Below are 19,786 nucleotides of genomic sequence, written 5' to 3' on the forward strand. Positions count from 1 at the left end.
TGTTCTTTCTTTCCCCTTTTTTTCTCTCTCTGTTCATTTTTTCTGTCCACTCTCTTTCTCGCTGTTCTTTTTCTTAGTTTCTTCTTTCTTTCTGTTCTTTCTTTCCCCTCTTTCTTTCTCTATTGTTCTCTTTCTTTCCCCTCTTTCTTTCTTTCCCCTCTTTCTCTCTCTGTTCTTTCTTTCCCCTTTCCTTATTTGCGTCTTTCTCTCTCTGTTTTTTATTTCCTCTTTCTTTCTGTTTCTCTCACTCTGTTCTTTCTTTCCCCTCTTTCTTTCTCTGTTCTTTCTTTCTTTCCCCTCTTTCTTTCTCTGTTCTTTATTTCTCACTCCTTTCTTTCTGTTTTCTTTTTTCTCTGTGTGTTTTTACTTTCTTTCCCCTCGTTCTTTCTCTTTTCTTTCTCTCTGTTTTCTCATTGCCCTCTCTCTCTGTTCTTTCTTTTCCTCAATACCAGCCACTGTGCCCGCAGTACCAGTCAGTGTGATCAGCAGTGCTAAATGGTGCCGTTAGGGTGTGGACATGTGTGACTAGGTTTGAAATGGGTGTGGTCGGGGCGTGACCTAAATTTGCACGTGCCGCAGTTTTTATCCTTCTTTCCCTTCTTCAAAAGTTGGGAGGTATGCCAGGAGCAGCTACCTCCACGTACAATATCCAAAATAAGGCTGCACTCTGTCGTGCTAAAGCATGTCACTGACGTGCAATAAAAAACAACTGAGGAATTCCTTTTTTTTTTTTTTTTTGCAATTTCACTTCACTTGGCATTTTTTCCCATTTTCCAGTGCGCTGTGCAGTAAAACAGTATCATACAAAAATACAACACGTTCGGAAAAAACAAACCCTCACACGGCCATAATGAGGGAGAACGGAAAGTGTTCCGGCCCTGGAAGGGGAGCGAAAGATGGAACCTGAAAACAGGGAAATGGGCCGGGGATGAAGGGGTTAACGTATATTTAGAGAGTATGACGAGCTATAAAACTCCACAGTAATGAACAGTGACAGCCCAGCGGGCGCGGGCCCCGGGAACCACATCACTGGTCGCCATAGTAACCGCGCTGCTTTCTGGCACCGCTGCACAGTATGTCTCTCCTGCCCTGACTGGAGAGCACCACAGCGTGCCGGTGTCCTGGCAACAGCCAATCACGTCTCCCCTCTCATTGGCTGGAGGAGTGGGCGCTGTTTTTGGCCTTGTGACGTCATGTCCTGTTTACCTCACCGGAGGTGGAGGACGCCAGACGGCAGGTAGGAGGTGAGAGAATGGCGGCGGCCGTGGTCCAGGTACTGAGGGGTGCAGGGAGCGCGGCCCCTCCTGTGTGTGCAGGGGACCCAGTGACGTCTCCCCGCGGCCCATCACTGCACAGGGCCGCAGTACTGAGCGGGGGGCGGGTTGTGCCCACTGATACAGCTGAGGGCCAGCCACACAAAGAACGGCAAGCGCTCATGTGTCTCCGACAGGATGAGTATAGTGAGGACAACCTGGACGGTGCCACACAGACGGCTCTACATACACTGTATAGGCGCTCTCTCCTAGTGTCTGTCTCTCTCTCCTAGCTGAAGAGCCCGGCGTTGCCTGGGCATAATAAACAACTGTGGTTAGTTATAACAAATTATAGTGATTATATTGCACATAAAACATTTCACATCATATATTCAACACTACAGATTTGCAACACAAACTGACTAAACGATTACCCAAGTATCCTCTCCTGTGTGATACTGACTGCTCAGCAGAAAGTATGTAATCCTCTCCTATGTGTTACTGACTGCTGAGCCGTGTATCTAATCCTATCCTGTGTGATACTGTCTGCTGAGCCATGTATCTAATCCTATCCTGTGTGTTACTGACTGCTGAGCCGTGTATCTAATCCTATCCTGTGTGATACTGTCTGCTGAGCCATGTATCTAATCCTCTCCTGTGTGTTACTGACTGCTGAGCCGTGTATCTAATCCTATCCTGTGTGATACTGTCTGCTGAGCCGTGTATCTAATCCTCTCCTGTGTGATACTGACTGCAGAACTGTGTATCTAATCCTCTCCTGTGTGTTACTGACTGCTCAGCCGTGTATCTAATCCTCTCCTGTGTGATACTGTGTGCTGAGCTGTGTATGTAATCATATCCTTTGTGTTACTGACTGCTGAGCTGTGTATCTTATCCTCTCGTGTGATACTGACTGCTGAGCCATGTACCTAACCCTATCGTGTTACTGACTGCTCAGCCGTGTATCTAATCCTATCCTGTGTGATACTGACTGCTGAGCCGTGTACCTAATCCTATTCTGTGTGATACTCTCTGCTGAGCCATGTGTCTAATCCTATTCTGTGTGATACTGTGCTGAGCTGTGTATCTAATCCTATCCTGTGTGATACTGTCTGCTGAGCCGTGTATCTAATCCTATCCTGTGTGATACTGACTGCTGAGCTGTGATACTGACTGCTTAGCTCTGTATCTAATCCTATCCTGTGTGATACTGTCTGCTGGGCCGTGTATCTAATCCTATCCTGTGTGATACTGACTGCTGAGCCGTGTATCTAATACTATACTGTGTGCTGAGCTGTGTATCTAATCCTATCCTGTGTGATACTGACTGCTGAGCTGTGTATCTAATCTTATCCTGTGTGATACTGACTGCTGAGCCGTGTATCTAACCCTATCCTGTGTGATACTGCGCTCCCCCTGCAGTCTGTGTCAGAGGGTGGTCTGTGTTGGCAAGGTAATAAATTGTGTTATTTCCAGCTTTACAGAAGGACGATAACACCATAGAAATGATAAGAATAGTCGGCCAAATTGTTTGGTGAATTGTAACACGCGGGGTCAAAATTTCGCCTCACAACATCATAGCCTATGATGTTCTCGGGGTCCAGACGTGTGACTGTGCAATATTTTGTGGCTGTAGCTGCGACGGTGCAGATGCCAATCCCGGACGTACACACACACACAAATTGAGATATATATATATATATATATAGATATATTATTATTATTATTATTATTATTATTATTATTATTATTATTATTATTATTTTTTTTTTTCGCTTTATAAGACGCTCTGGATTATAAGACGCACCACAAATTTTGAGAAAAATAAAAAATTTTTTTTTAATAAAATGGTGGTGTCTCTTATAATCCTTGCATCTTATTGCTAGGCCTCTTTCACACTTCAGTTTTTTGCATCAGTCAAAATCCGCCAAAAGGACGGATGCTGGATCCGTTTTAGAACTGATGACAACGGATGCCACCCATCCGTTTTTTTGACGGATCCGCAAAATGAAGAATTTTAAAGGAATCGCAGGAGAGAGAGAGAATTTTTTTTTTTTTTGTCCGGCACCCAGGGTTAAATTTCGGGTTAAATGAGTGTCTGGAGGATCCGCCAGAAAAAAAAAAAAAACGTTGCAAGCTCCGTTTTGAAATCTTTGAGGATGGTGACGGACAGCAACTTTTGGCGGATCCTCAAAAAAAACGGATGCAACGGACGGCAATCCGTCACAATCCGCCATTAATGAAAGTCAATGGAGAAAAAAAAACGGATCCTCAAAAGAAAATTGAGGATCCGTTTTTTTCAAAACCTGGCGGATTGTGACTGATTGTAAAAAACTGAAGTGTGAAAGAGGCCTTACCGGGGTTGGAGACTGCAGTGTAGCGGGGTCCCAGGCTCGCTGCTGGAGAAGGCAGGCGTGGAGTGATGCTGCAGGCCGCATTCAGGGATGAGGGGGGGGGCTCCGATGTTTGCTGCTGCAGGGTCTTGTGATGCTGCCAGGTTTCTCCGCTTGTCCGGCAGTTGTTGGCCGGTGCTGCGGGTGTCTCCGGTGCCCAGCGGTGTGGCGTTGTGTGCCCGTCGATGCCCGGGGCTCTGCCAACATTGTTCGACAGGCCAGAGCCACAGCATTTCTTCGGTTCCCTGTATGCGTGCGCTGTGGTGCCGGTAAAAAAAAAAAAATGGCCACCCACGCGTGCGCTGTGGTGCCGGTAAAAAAAAAAATGGCCACCCACGCGTGCGCAGATGGGATCTCGGGACCCAGCTCTCGAGAGATGAGATTTGAAATCTCATCTCTCGAGAGCTGGGTCCCGAGATCCCATCTGCGCACGCGCGGCGGCCATTTTTTTTACCGGCACCACCGTGCGCACACAGGGAACCCAGGGAAAATGGCCGCCGGCGCGTGCGCAGATGGGATCTCGGGACCCAGCTCTCGAGAGATGAGATTTCAAATCTCATCTCTCGAGAACTGGGTCCGGAAATCCCATCTGCGCACGCGCCTGCGGCCATTTTTTTACCGGCACACAGGGAACTGAGGAAATGCCGGGGCTCTGGCCTGTTGCACAATGTTGGCAGAGCCCCGGGCATCGACGGGCACATAACGCGGCATCGGAGACACCCGCAGCACCGGCCAGCAACCGCCGGACGCCCCCGATCACAGCCTAGGTAAGGCATGTCCGCTTTGTAAGACGCACCCCCTTTTTCCCCCAAAATTTGGGAGAAAAAAAAGTGCGTCTTACAAAGTGGAAAATACGGTGTGTGTGTGTGTGTGTGTGTGTGTGTGTGTGTATATATATATATATATATATATATATATATATATATATATATATATTCAATACGCTCACACTATATACATATGTATGCACACACTATATATCCATAGGCTTCAGGGCTGGCCATGACAGGGATTTGATGTGGTGATCCTTCATCCACACATTGATTGACCTAGCTATATGGCATGGTGCATTGTCCTGCTGGATAAAACAGACCTCAGAGTGGAGGAACATTGCCTGAGCAGGAGGAACAACTTTTTCCAGGATAACCTTGTATGCGACTTGATTCATACGTCCTTCGCAAAGATTAACCTGCCCAATTCCATCCTTTCTGAAGCATCCCCAGATCATCACCGATCCTACACCAAATTTCACAGTGGGTGCAAGACACTGTGGCTTGTATGCCTCTCCAGGTCTCTGTGTTGGGCAAAACTGAAAATTAGACTCATCAAAGAAGATTACCTTACTCCAGTCCTCTATGGGCCAATCCTTATGGTGTTTGGCAAACTTCAGCCTGGCTCTCCTTTTCTTCTCATTGATGAAAGGCTTTTTTTCTATCTTTACATGACTTGTTCTCTGCCTCTAGGAGCCTGTTACGAACTGTTCTTGCCGTGCACTTTACCCCAGCTGCCATTTCTTTTGTAGGTCACTTGATGTCATCCTGCGGTTGCTGAGTGACATACGAATAAGATGACGGTCATCCCGGTCAGTGGAGAGTACTTTTCGCCCCCTACCGGTCTGTAGCTTTGTCTTGCACTCGCTGTGAAATTTGGTGGAGGATCGGTGATGATCTCGGAATGCTTCAGCAAGTTTTTTTTTTTTTTTTTCTTCATTTTTTTTTTATAGTCGTGAATAAAATTCAGATGTTTGTGGAATAGAAATTGTTGTGTTTTCCAAGACCCTGCAACGTTTTCATTTTTCTGTTGATGGAGCTGTCATGGCTTATATTTTTAGGGCTCAACAATGTAATTGATACTTTCTATATTATTTTGGGATAGATGTGACATTTTGATCACTTATTACTTCTTAGGGTGTGTGCACACGCTGCGGATTTTGCTGCGGTTCCGCAGCGGTTTTGGCCGCTGCGGACCCGCAGCAGTTTCTGCTGCGGTGTACAGTACAATGATTCCCTATGGGAATCAAAAACCGCAGTGCAGACGGTGCGGAATTTTCCGCGCGGATTATCTGCGGTTTTCAATCCGCAGAAAGAATTGACATGTCAATTCTTTCTGCGGATTCTCCTGCGGTTTGCCATCTCCTCCATTGAGGAGATGAAAAACCGCAGGGCAAAACCGCAGAGCAATCCGCAGGTAAAACCGCAGGTCTTTTGACCTGCGGTTTCACCTGCGGATTGTACAAAATCCGCGCGGATGAATCCGCACCTTTTCCGCAGCGTGTGCACACAGCCTTAAAGTTTTTTTTTTGTGTATTTTAGGACCCAATTCAAATGTGTTTTGATTTTTTTTCTGTTTACCATGTTTACTGATCAGGTTAATTATTTTTATCTATATATAAAACTGAATGTATCACCAAACAATCACGAAACATGTTTCATTTCACCAGAGCTGTTCAAAAGAAGCTGAGCTATGATTGGTTGCTATGAGCAACAGTTTTCATTGCAACCAATCACTAAGCATCTCTCATTTCACCAGAGCTGGTTAAAAGAACCTGCGCTGTGATTGGTTGCTATGAGCAAGTTTTCCCACTTGACAACACCTCAGCAGACACTGACATGGTGGGAGAAATCTAGCATTCCCGGGAAGATAAGCTCCGAGCCATTGTCTGCCCTCCAGGAAGGAGCACATGACAGAAATGAATCCCCCTCCCGTGCCCATATACAGATCAAACATCCTCCATCCCATAGGCACATCTTCCCTCTTAAAGGGATCTCCGGTATGGAAGTCAGGGAAAATCCATCCAGCGCTTTGGTTTTGACCCCAGGCCTCACTTAAAGGGATCCCCGGTATGGAAGTAAGGACCGTTCCACTCAGCTCTGTGGTTCTGACCCCAGGGTCTCTTAAAGGGATCAATGGTATGCAAATTAGGGCAAATCCACTCAGTGTTTTGGTACTGACCCGAGGCCTTTCTTAAAGGGATCTCCGGAATGGAAGTCAGGGCAAATGCATCCAGTGCTTTGGTTCTGACCCCATGCCTCTCTTAAAGGGATCCCTGGTATGGAAGTCAGGGCAAATCCCTCAGCGCTCTGATTCTGACCCCAGGGTTCTATTAAAGGGATCATTGGTATGCAAGTCAGGGCAAATCCACTCAGCGCTCTGGTTCTGACGCCAGGCCTCTCTTAAAGGGATCCCCGGTATGGAAGTTAGGACTGTTCCACTCAGCGCTCTGATTCTGACTGGATGAAGCGGGATATTAGGGGTAGTAGTCTGGTGGCTCTGGCTGACGGGATGATATGGGATATTAGGGGTAGCAGTTCGGCGGCTGTGACGGGATGATGTGGGATATTAGTGATAGTTGTCCGGTGGCTCTGGCTGACGGGATGATGTGGGATATTAGGGGTAGTAGTCCTCTGGGTCTGGGTGATGGGATGATGTGGGATATTAGGGGTAGTAGTCCAGTAGCTCTGGCTGACGGGAATGATGTGGGATATAGTGAATGTGGCTATGCGGAGTGGGCGGGGCTCTACACTCAGAGAGAGATATATATATATATATATATATATATATATATATATATATATATAATCTCATTATATTATGTTATAACTAACCGTTGTTAGTTACTATGCCCGGGCAGCATCGGGCTCTTCAGATAGTATTTTGATAGATCGGACTACTGTTGACTCTGCGATGCCACGTGTACTTTACTTTCTTTTTAGATGTAGATTGGGGGTGATTCAAACTTTTTTTTCATATATTTTAAACTTTTTTTTTTCCTTTTTGATTTATTTGCTAATCCCATTAGGTAACTTGAGCCTGCAATAGTCTGATGGCTTTTACTATATCCAGAAACCCCACTGTATTGCTGCGTATAGGAAAAATCATGGTCTATTTTTAATGTTAGTCTTAGGGAAAGCCACAGGCAGTTAGACGTTTTATGGAACATATAGCACACTGTCCAGATCATCGCTCACAATTCCCTATCAGTATATCTTTGGAGTGTGGGGTGAAACTGCAGAAACCAGAGAAAACCCCCGAAAACACTGGGAGAACATACAAGCTTGCTGATTTGTGATTGCTGGCACTCGCACGGATTGGCAGAACGGAGAATTTGTATCCTAGTTATGAAATAGAGCGGCAGGTTGGATGCCCAACCGCAGCTCTATTCATTGTCTATGGGGCTGCCAGAAAAAGTGGAGCGCTTCACTCAGCAGTTCCATAAGGAATACATGGAGCAGTGGGCCTGGCTGCTCCATCCTATATCTGTGATAAGTGTCTACTGGTGCAGGGCCCATCAGTCACTCCCCCATTATTGAGAAATAATCCCTTTAATCGGAATACTGTCATTTTGCTATATATGTATTTTTTTTTTCCCCAAGTTCTTTCATGAGGATTCTCTTGAATACTGTTTTAGGTCTTGATGTATGACATATCGGGCTCATTATCTGATACTCTTTTCTTTTTGCATGTTTTTATCGTTTCCTCCTGTATCTGTTGGCATTTCACAGGATGTCCAGTTAAAGAGCGCGAAAATGAGAAAGTTAAAGAAGAGACTTCCATTAAGGAAGGTCCTGAAAGAGAAAAAGAGAGACTCTCTCCAGGTAATGTCCATTTTATTTAATTCATGTGACAGCAAGGAAAATGCAGTGGCACAACAAAAAAATTCAATTTAGTCCTTCTACCAACTTACAGCATCTCCATGAAAGCTTTGAAATAAAGTTATCTCACCACTGGCTGTGTCTCAGTGTCTAAAGAATTCATTCTTGGGGGGGGGGGGGGGGGAAAAAGTAAAGAATATGGAGCCAGGATATTACAGGCCAGTGAGCCTTACTTCTATACCAGGAAATATCTTTGAACAAATTATTAAACAGCATGTATGTAAGTACTTGGATAAGAATACAGTAATTAACGGTAGCCAGCATGGGTTTGCAGCAAACAAATCATTACAAACGCATGGGCCATGCACATACAGTGAACAAGTTGGTAGGACAGTGTTCACACCACCAAGAGACTGAAACACTGCAACAAAAGTGAAAAATTACTCTGCTGTAACAAAAAAATCTAACAATAAACAGCAAGTGCTAGTAAAAAGATAACAAAACAGGGTATTAGTTGATACGTTTTTTGCAAAAAATGTATACTAAGCCGCTCTACCAAACCACAAGGTATACCCATATCAAGGTAGTCCTAACCAATGTATTTAAAACCTGACCATGTGAACAGTACCTATATGAGCAGGATTCAGAAAGGCAATGTCTGATTTGGATACGCTGTGTAAGACGGCTTTATGTGTGTATACTGTGCAGGCACCACTGTTGGCGCCATTTTTTTGTACCAAAGAAAAATTGGGCTCCAGCAAAATGGTGGCGCATGCGCTCTAGCATCTATATGTAGGCAAGCAATAGATGCTACTGCACAGGCACCGGCGCCATTTTGCTGTAGTTTTTGTTTTTTTTTTTGTTTTTTGTTTTTTAAAGACCACAAAATTAAATGCACAAGCGCAGTATTTAAAATAGGAGGCAGGTCACTCAAGGTTCATTGACCTGTCATTTAACCTCTTCCCGACCGCCCACAGTAGATAAACGTTGGCGCTTGCTGGGCTTTGTGCAGCGCCGACGTTTATCTGTCGGCGGTTTTGTGCCCCCCGGGACCCCCTCATACCTTATAAGGCGGGAATCCCGGTGCACAATGCATGCTGGGACCCCCGACGTCATCGAGACCTGATTGGTTCAGGTCCTGATGACGTCGCGTCACAGCAGCCAATGAGAGAGCTCGCTGGGAAAGCTGCTTGTTTCCCGGCGATCTCCCTCATTATAACGCGACTTCTCCTCTGAGCTCATGCTGACAGATGAGCAGAGGTGAAGCAGCGTTACAGTGTGACTAGATCGCTGCCTGGCACAGCTGATCGCTGCCTGGCACAGCTGTGTCAGGCAGCGATCTTGTCACACAGTAACGCTGCTTCACCTCTGCTGATCTGTCAGTGTGAGATCAGAGGAGAAGTGGCGTTACTATGTGCCGGGCAGCTATCTTGTCACATAGTAACGCTGCTTCTCCTCTGATCATCTGCCAGTGTGAGATCAGAGGAGAAGTGGCGTTACTATGAGTCAAAAATACAAAAAATAAAAAACACAAAAATAAAAAAAAAAGTAAAGAAAAAAAAAGCAGGTGGGCTAGGGTTAGGGCTAGGGTTAGGCGTGTGTTGGGGTTAGGGTTGGAATTCGAATTGGGGGTTTCCACTGTTTAGGTACATCAGGGGCTCTGTAAATGCAATATGACGCCCGCAGACCATTCCATCAAAGTCTGCATTCCAGAACGTCACTACTTCCCTTCCGAGCCCCACCGTGTGCCCAAACAGTGGTCCCCCCCCACATGTCGGGTACCAGCGTACTCAGGACAAATTGGACAACAACTCGTAGGGTCCAATTTCTCCTGTTACCCTTGTGAAAATAAAAATTGGGAGCTAAAAGATCATTTTTGTGGAAAAAAAATGATTTTTTTATTTTCACGGCTCTACATTATAAACTTTAGTGAAACACTTGGGGGTTCAAAGTGCTCACCACACATCTAGATAAGTTCCTTGGGGGGGTCTAGTTTCCAAAAAGGGGTCACTTGTGGAGGATTTCCACTGTTTAGGCACATCAGGGGCTCTGCAAACGCGACATGACACCCGCAGACCATTCCATCAAAGTCTGCATTCCAAAACGTCACTACTTCCCTTCCGATCCCCACCGTGTGCCCAAACAGTAGTTTTCTTCCACATATGGGGTACCAGTGTACTCAGGACAAATTGGACAACAACTTTTGGGGTCCAATTTCTCCTGTTACCCTTGTGAAAATAAAAAATTCGGGGCTAAAAGATCATGTTTGTGGAACAAAAATGATTTTTTATTTTCATGGCTCTACGTTATAAACTTCTGTGAAGCACTTGGGGGTTCAAAGTGCTCACCACACATCTAGATAAGTTCTTTAAGGGGTCTAGTTTCCAAAATGGGGTCACTTGTGGGGGTTTCCACTGTTTAGGCACATTAGGGGCTCTCCAAATGCGACATGGCGTCCTATCTCAATTCCAGCCAATTCTGCATTGAAAAAGTCAAACGGCACTCCTTCCTTTCTGAGTTCTGCCGTGTGCTCAAACAGTGGTTTAGCCCCACATACGGGGTATCTGCGTATTTGGGAGAAATTGCACAAAAAATTTTGTGGTTCATTTTCTGTTTTTACACTTGTGAAAATAAAAAAAATGGTTCTGAAGTAAAATGTTTGTGAAAAAAAGTTAAATGTTTATTTTTTTCCTTCCACATTCCATTCATTCATGTGAAGCACCTGAAGGGTTAATAAACTTCTTGAATGTGGTTTTGAGTACATTGAGAGGTGCAGTTTTTAGAATGGTGTCACTTTTGGGTATTTTCTGTCATATTGACCCCCCAAACTCACTTCAAATGTGAGGTGGTCCCTAAAAAAAATGGTGTTGTAAATTTTGTTGTAAAAATGAGAAATCGCTGGTCAACTTTTAACCCTTATAACTTCCAAAAAAAAAAAATTATGTTTCCAAAATTGTGCAGATGTAAAGTAGACATGTGGGAAATGTTATTTATTAACTATTTTGTGCGATATCACTCTCTGATTTAAGGGCATAAAAATTAAAAGTTTGAAAATTGCAAAATTTTCAAAATTTTTGCCAAATTTCGATTTTTTTTTAACATATAAGCGCAGTTCATATCTAAGAAATTTTACCACTATCCTGAAGTACAATATGTCATGAGAAAACAATGTCAGAATCAGCAGGATCCGTTGAAGCGTTCTAGAGTTTATGGCCTCATAAAGTGACACTGGTCAGAATTGAAAAAATTGGCCTGGTCACGAAGGCAAAAACAGGCTCAGGCGCGAAAGGGTTAAACCCACAAGGATTAAGATGAGGCCAGAGCATGAAAAAGCCCTGCCCACAGCCTCCCCACAGGCCGCTCGCCCTTCCACAGGCCACCCACAGACCCCACCACAGGCCGCCCTGGAGCACAAGAATCTGATTAACTGAAAACAACAAATAAAGATTAAACAACAACCACAAGATGGATTTCATCAACCCAGGTATCATTGTAATCAGTATAACAGCTCCAACCTGACACTGTCTGTAGGTTACTGAGCACAATCCAGCTGACAGGTTCTGTTTAACGTATAAAAAAGAAGGCTAAGAAGAGACTTAAAGGGAACCTGTCATCAGCTTTGGCTGATACGAGTTACGGCCACCGCCTTTCAAGACTTATATACAGCATTATTATATTCTGTAGATAAGCCAGACCTGATCTCTAAGAGAAAAAAATAACTTTTATTATACTCCCCTGCGGGGTGGTCTGGTCTGAGGGGTGTCGCTCTTCTTGGTCCAGCACCTCCCATCTTGCGATGCAGTATTCCTTGGTTTGTGTGGATGACGTGTCCCTGCATTATCCACACAGGCTCCCCGGCATTGCGCTCCTTCGCAAGCATATGTATCTGCCCTGTTGAGGGCAGAGCAAAATACTGCAGTGTGCAGTTGCCTGGAAAGGTCAGAGAGACCCAGCGCCTGCGCACTGCAGGAATTTCCTCTGCCCTCAACAGGGCAGATAAGTATGCTTGCGAAGGAGCGTGATGCCGAGCAGACTGTGGATGATGTAGGGACGCGTCATCCACACAAACCAAGAAGGAGGATGACATCACAAGAAGATGGGAGGCGCCGGACCAAGAAGAGCGACACGTCTCGGACCGGACCGCAGGTGAATATAAGTTATTTTTCTTCTTTTACAGGTCGGGTTGGTGGTAGATATATACAACATTGTAGAATGCCGTATATAAACACTGAAAGGCAGTGGCCGTAACTCGTATCTGCCAAACTTGGTGACAGGTTTCCCTTTAATAGCTGTCTACAAATATCTGAAGGGCTCTCACAGTGTAGAGGGATCATCATTATCATTTGCACATGGAAACACGAGAAGCAATGGAATGAAACTGAAAGGGAGGAGACACAGATTAGATATTAGAAAAAACTTTTGAGAGTGATCATTGAGTGGAAAAAGGCTGTCATGAATTCTTCAAACAGAGGCTGGACAGATATCTGTCTGAGATGGTTTTGTGACTCCTACATTGAGCAGGGGATTGAAAATGATGACTCAGGAGGTTCCAACTGTAACATTCTATGAATCGCTGATCCACGTCTATAGGTCTGACATGAAATACCAAACATGGCCCTCTGACATACACAGTCCCTTTTAAGAGTGTCAGTCATACCCAAAATGCATGTTAAATGGGAAATACAGTGTTGTAGGGGTCATGACCTGTGTAACAATCATACTATCACTGTACCTGTTGGTGGTTCAGTACGTAAAAAAATAACTTCTAATTTGGATGCAAATAAGATGGCTTCGCTGCACTCTTGGCATGGCTAAGAGTTTGGTGCACTAATCTGCCTCCTCATTTACATATTGGGGCTTTCCCCTGCTTCTGATCCACAATGTTCACTTCCCAGAGAGAACACAACGAATGCATGTGTGCACTCGCACATTCTTGAAGTTACCTTTCACGTACAGTAGCCACACGCCCTGGCTTAGTGATCACACACTTGCCGTGGCTGTGCACCCTGGCTTGCCGTCACCATGCACTTGCAGTGGCTGCGTGCCATGGCTTGCAATCATCACGCACTGTGCGTCCTGGCTTCCCAAGACCACGCACTTACAGGGGCCGCGCACCCTGGCTTGCATTGATTCCCTCCCCTTTGTTCTGAACCGATACTAATGAGCACACGGGTTGCCGCGCACACCTGCAGAGTTCAGACAGAGCTTTCTCTAGGAAGTGAACACTTTTAATCAGAAGCCGGATAAGGGTGCCACTATGCAAATGAGGAGGCACCAAACTCCTGCTCATGCCAAGGGTGCACTAAAACCTCCTCATTTGCATATGATGACGGACTCCTTGTTGATATGGTGAGAATTCAACTTTTGTGATGTTATTAGATGTAGGACCTCTTTATTTTTCTATGATTTTCATTATGTATTATGGATGTATGTTTGTGGCCAATGAGTTTACGTTTTGGGCATCTTCCTTTTTTTATATTAAAAATGCAAATTATTTTACATCTAAAAATAGTTTTTTTTTTGGGGGGGGATTGTCAACTCCACAATCTTTACCGGTTTCTGTTCTAAATAAAGTTTTGATTTATGTTTAAGACTCTCTCTGAGTTTGACGACATCGCTGTGTATTTCTCAAGTGAGGAATGGGGGTCTTTAGAAGAATCCCAGAAGGAGCTCTATCGACAGGTCATGATGGATAATTACCAAACCTACACATCAGGTAAGCTCAGTGATTCGTTTCCAGAAAAATACTCACTGGAGTGAGATTTCTGACATGGGGAACACCACGGAGCTTGTCATGAATTTGGCAAGCTGTGGCGTCACACCCCTGTCCTGTCCCAGCTCCATCCATTTTGGCGGAGCTGGTAGAAACTCTTGTGAAGGCGGCAAAGGTTGCCGCAGCCTAAGACTGTCATATAGAACCTCTGCCCATAGTTGTTTCACTATATTTATCTATAGCTGGTACATCAGGCTGAGTTGTGTTATTTTCCTATTTTGGGTAAGATACTATAAAACCTTTGTGGTTAATAACATAATTGCACTATTTGTTTTCAGGTCAGCGAAATAAAAAACCGAAATTAATATCATGTCTTGAACGAGGAAAAGATCCATCAATAACTAGCAGGGGGAGGCATGTAAAACCATCTGGTATGTTTTTATTTTTTTTTATCTCATGCATTTTTTGTTACACCATTAGTTAAAAAAGAAAAGAACACGATCATCTGCCTAAGTCAAGTGAATGTTTCTGTTCAGTTTTTCCTTATTCTCTTATGTGAGTGAGAGGTGAGGACCCATTGAGTCTCCAAGACTTCTTTTACCTTAAAGGGTTTTCCACTACTCAAGACACCCCTTTCTCAATCCTTTAAGTAAAATAAGAACACCTATACCATCTTTTTCGCTTTATAAGACGCACCTTTATATAAGACGCACCCCCAAATTTGGTAAAGAAAATTTTTTTTTTATGTTAAATGGAGGTGTGTCTTATAATGTCAGTGTCCATTTTTCAAATCATATATATGTCCCTCATCCTGGTATCTATATAACCCCCATCCTGGCACATTGCCCCCTTGTGCTGGCACATAGCCCCACCATCCCATCCTGGATATGGCCCCCCCGGTCACTATATGCCCCCCTCCTGGCACTCACATGGCCCCCCCCTCTCTCTATATGCCCCCTGCTGGCACGCACATGGCCCCCCCTTACCTATATTCCCCCTCTGCTGGCATGCACACGCCCCCCCCCCCCCCCGTCCCTATATTCCCCTCTGCTGGCATGCACATGATAAAATAACAAACACTTAACTCACCTTCGATGATGGCTCCGTTCTTCCAGCTCCCTGTGGCTCTTCCTGTGTCTGTGCTGACATCCTCCTTTTGTGAGGGCGCGCGGCAGCAGCTGCTCATTCAGGCAGTTCATTGTAGCTTCAGGACCTTCCGTCACTTGACCAATAGGACCTGCGGTCATGTGACTCGCAGTGCACACCGGGAGTCACGTGACCGCACGTCCTATTGGTCACGTGACGGAAAGTCCTGAAGCTACGATGAAGTGCCTGAATGAGCAGCTCCTGCCGCGTGCCCTCACAGGAGGAAGATGTCAGCACAGACACAGGAAGAGCCACGGGGAGCTGGGAGCAGGAACCATCATCGGAAGGTAAATATAGTGACGCGGCGGAAGGGGGGGGGGGGGGTGAAGGCACATGCAATATGCGCCGCTCCCCTGTCTACCAACTCGGCACGGCTTCAGCACCGAGGTGATGGACAGCGGGTGCAGTGGATATTACATGAGCCTAATGAGCGGGAGCACGTGACCAGCCCACCCCAGCCCCCTGACACCGTGCCAGAGCCGCCCCCCTACTCTATAGCACAGCAGCACACAGATTCGGATTATAAGACGCACCCCCCCACTTCCCCCCAAAATTTGGGGGAACAAATTGCGTCTTACAATCCGAAAAACACGGCATTTTTTCTAGTGCTGTCAGCACTGGTTCTCCCAGGGCTATCCCTGCATCCAATCTCCGGCCACTTCTGTCCACATGTGTTATCTAAATTGGATATCCTGAGGAAGCGAGAGAGCAGTTTCAGCGCTTACTTCCTCCTCATGTCAGTTAGGTTCCAAAGGTGGGACAGTGAAGTGGCCAGAGGGATTGCATGACATTGTTACACGAGCCCCGGGAGAGCCAATGCCGACACTGCTGGAACGGCAACAGCTCCGTGAGGCGAGTATATGTAGTATTATTTATTATTATTATTTATTATTATTATTATTATTATTATTATTATTATTATAATACTTGGGGGATACATACTTATTGAAAAGTTGTTGTACAAGTAGTAGACAACCTCTTTAAAGGGAATCTTGTCAGCAGGTTTGTGCTATGTAAGCTGACGGCAGACCAGTGTAGGGATAGAGATCCTGGTTCCAGCAATGTATTACTTAGTTTGCTTATTGCAGAAGTTATGACAGAATTCCCATTTTCTTTGCTGCAGATCTAGAGTTGAGCTCGGAATGTTGAGCTCGGCCACCGCACCAATTGGCTGCTTTTTGTGGACACTATAATGACAGAAAGTTACTAATCACTGCTGGGGATGTGTTTGGACCAAGAGGTACCCATACATCTTGTTCTGTACTGATCTCCTGCTGATGAAATACTGATTTTATTGAAATGACAAAGCACAGTGCAGTAAGTGACTCATAACTGGAATCGGGATCTCTGCCCCTACATCATGCTGCTTTCAGATTAGATGACAAAACCTGCTGACAGATTCCTTTTAAAGTGATTTTCAACTTTGAACAATCACATCTTGTTAAAGGGAATCTGTCACCAGTATTATGGTTCTCAATCTGAGGGAAAGAGACTGATTTTGCCATTTGGGCTATTTGCTGTAGTTTTAGCAACATAAGGCTATTTTCCCATGTGTTTCTGCTGCGTTTTTTATGCAAATTTTAAGCTGCGTTTTACAGTACCAGCAAAAGCTATGAGATTTCAGTTTTTGCAGACTGCAGCAATGTCACTTCTTTCAGCATTTTGCAGCATTTTTTTACCCATAGAAAGCAATGAAGTGCAAAAACGCATCAAATAACTCAGCTATCCGGTTTTGGTGCAGAATCCTAAGGAATATGCATCATGTTTTTTGGGGACCACTAAACTTCATCAGCATTCACAAGAGACAATAAAAACGCAGCAAAAAGCGAAGCAAAACCTGCTTTTTGTAAGCAGCTTCTTTATAGCCACGAAAGCAGTTTTTTCCTGCAGAAAAGAACACAAACATGTGAACGTAGCCTAAGTGTTTAAACTGCTCGTTGTCTCTGTCTAATCCCACCAGCACCATTGATTTACCGTTTTCTGTCTGCACTGTACATAGAAAGAAAGCTGCTTATTGGTGGTAGGTATATGGATAATTGAGGACTACATAGCAGGGGTTTGGGAGGGCTAGGAAAGCTGCAAAAGATGTGTTTTATCAAAATTATAGCAAAGAGACAGATAGTGACACATAGATGGTTTCACTGTATACAGGATAACCCTGGTGACAGAATTGTCTATAAAAAGACAAAAAGCAGAACACAAACCTTGCCCTTGCATAGAGAATCTAGAAATCAGCTGTCATTTCTTGAGTAAACTTGACAGTAAGTGTTCAAAATATTTGCAGCACCACTTGGAATGAAGCATCATGGATTGTGTAGTTAGAGAGGAACTAAAGTTTTGCTAAATTTTTTTTATGGTCAGTGTGAAGATCTGAGGTTATGGATTGTATTAATCACCCACGCAGGTTAGCGATGCACTTAGTTTTATTTCTTACAGCAACCCCTGGAAACCTCCCTCGCACACCCCAAATATAACTGTGCATTGGTGGAGGTATTTTTCTGATGCCGAGCATCTCACCAGGGTCTGCATGTGAGATTCCCACTACTGACGGCTTCATTGGGTGTACTATCTCCCTCCACATAGTGGGACTAGTGACTGAGAGACCAATGGCTTAAATCAGTCCCCTGAGACACCAACAAGAGTGATGGAATGATTGCTTTACCTGATTATGAATCTCATGTCTAGCCTTATGTATGCATAAGATCCAGCCTGCACATCTTCCTCTGCTTACTGTCAATGAATGGAAGCATCAATTCCTGAGTCTGAGCACCTTCCAGGAGAAACTTGTGCATTTTAAACGACGAGCAAGCAAATCTCTAATAAAACACATCAAGATTGACGTCACCTGTGCTCCACGCTGAGAAAAGTCTACATTCCTTAGAGCCCTGGACTCTGCTTTATGACCATTGGTCCAATAGTCTTTAGTCTGTGGCCAGCTCCTGACACTCCGCCCCCACTTTCTCAGCACGGCCAGCTCTAGGCTCTTCTGACAGATATTACTGGCGTTGGAGGTGTCTTCAATTTGTTTCGATACGCCATCAGCATTGCTGTGGCCTCTCCCCTTTTTGTGAGAACTGGTAAAGTTGAACGGTTTCAATGCCAGTCTCCATCGTAACTATAGCTCATTTCCCCACGCTGTTGGACGCCCAGTATTAAAGGGATCTACCAGTAGCCTTTACTGAGATATAACATAGACATGAATGTCGATCCCTGATCTAATCTAACACATCATCTATTTGCGACATAGGGTATGCATTACTGATGTTTTTTTGTTTAGCCTCCTGTAGTCCCTGCAGAACCTTTTGCTCAGGTCCTTTTTTGGGACAAGGACTGTGCTGGCCGCCTAGGAACTGCACAATGAAACCACCACTCCCAACTCTAACATATCATCCACTTCCTTTCAAATCATCTGCTAAACCTCGTGTGCCAGTCAGTACACAGGCTGTCGAATTGGCCTTGCTGTCCCGGTGTCCACTCAATGCTCAGTCAGAACCCCTGTAGTTGACTGAATTGGGCTGAAGTGAGGTGATCCCCTAAGGTAACATGCTCCACCCCTTCCTTTTGTTTTAGCATGTTGCAAGAAGTCCAGGAGGGAATCGGGTTCATATGGAGAAAGACAGCATATAGCTACCGCACAGGTATCTTGGTCTGCTATGCTTTTAATCGGTTGATATGAATCCTCTTAATTTGGGTGCTTCCAGATAGGTGTCTGCCCCCATTTTGTTGACTATGGTGTGTGACTGCCCCCATTTTGTTGACTATGGTGTGGGCACTTTTCCAGTTGGCTTGCAACTTGGCACTTGGGAAATAGTACCATCACTTGGTGGCCCATGTTGAACTTTCGGGGCTGTGTACCTCTACCACAGTAGGTTTTTTGTTGCCCATGTACCTCCCCTTAGTGTACTACTGCAAGCTGCCCAAGGTGGAAATCAAGATCCACTGAAACACGCTATAAATCCATATAGACTGGCCCAATGCCAAACTAAAAGACCAGCACAGAATATTAATGGATACTCCCAATATTATAGATCCTACATAAAACACAGATTTGTGGTCTAAAAAGTAATAAGCAAATTTATTAAATGGTAAGGCATAAAATCATGCCTTACCATTTAAGAAATTAACCAATAAACCATTTAATAATCATGTAGCAATGTGTGGAATAAAGAATAAAGCATCGGTTAGGCTATAGAAATACGTGACCAAATATCAAGCCAGCTTACCCATGTAAGTGCCTGCGTGGTGTGATGTCCAGTGCAGCCCATGGTGTTATATCCTCTCTCGCAACTGCCTCACATAGCAGAGCACTGGTAATTCCCCACCCATCATACCCGTCTTCCCAGTGTTCTTGTACCAAGTCTAACGAGCAAAGAGGCTCCCTGCAGTATAAGAGTTTGACTGGGGAAAACCAGTACAAGGCTGAGGCAGAGCTTCTTCCTTGCCCCGCTTATAAGTAGACAGATCAACAGTTTCAGGGTTCCATTGAACCACTCGCATAGTCCATTGATCTGTGTGTGGTGTACTGAGGTAAACACTGGTTGGACCCCAGACCGGCTCCACAGGGTATGCTTTCCCTGTGAATTGCGTTCTTTGATTTGATACAACCTCCTTGGGGAAACCCACCCTACTAAATATCTCGACTAATGTGTGGGCCACCATCTTTGCCTCTATTCCTCAGAGAGATACCGC

The 19,786-nt window shown here is 44.8% G+C and overlaps 1 protein-coding gene across 13 annotated transcripts in view; it reads left to right on the forward strand.

Annotated features, from left to right (window-relative positions):
- The first annotated feature begins 659 nt into the window (after positions 1–659).
- LOC141083090 (uncharacterized) overlaps positions 660–19,786 on the forward strand; it is a 41,548-nt gene continuing 22,421 nt past the window's right edge. For 4 of the 13 annotated variants that reach the window (XM_073567276.1, XM_073567269.1, XM_073567278.1 and 1 more), the window contains exons 1-4: positions 1,243–1,273; positions 8,149–8,241; positions 13,831–13,954; positions 14,290–14,382. In XM_073567276.1, the coding sequence (XP_073423377.1) occupies positions 1,253–1,273; positions 8,149–8,241; positions 13,831–13,954; positions 14,290–14,382 (331 nt within the window). In that variant the 5' untranslated portion in view covers positions 1,243–1,252. The other 9 variants (XM_073567267.1, XM_073567268.1, XM_073567272.1 and 6 more) reach the window with 9 other exon arrangements.

This window comes from Dendrobates tinctorius, unplaced genomic scaffold, assembly GCF_039654945.1.
Source record: "Dendrobates tinctorius isolate UK_male_01 unplaced genomic scaffold, ASM3965494v1 ptg000019l, whole genome shotgun sequence".
Classification (NCBI taxonomy): Eukaryota; Metazoa; Chordata; class Amphibia; order Anura; family Dendrobatidae; genus Dendrobates; species Dendrobates tinctorius.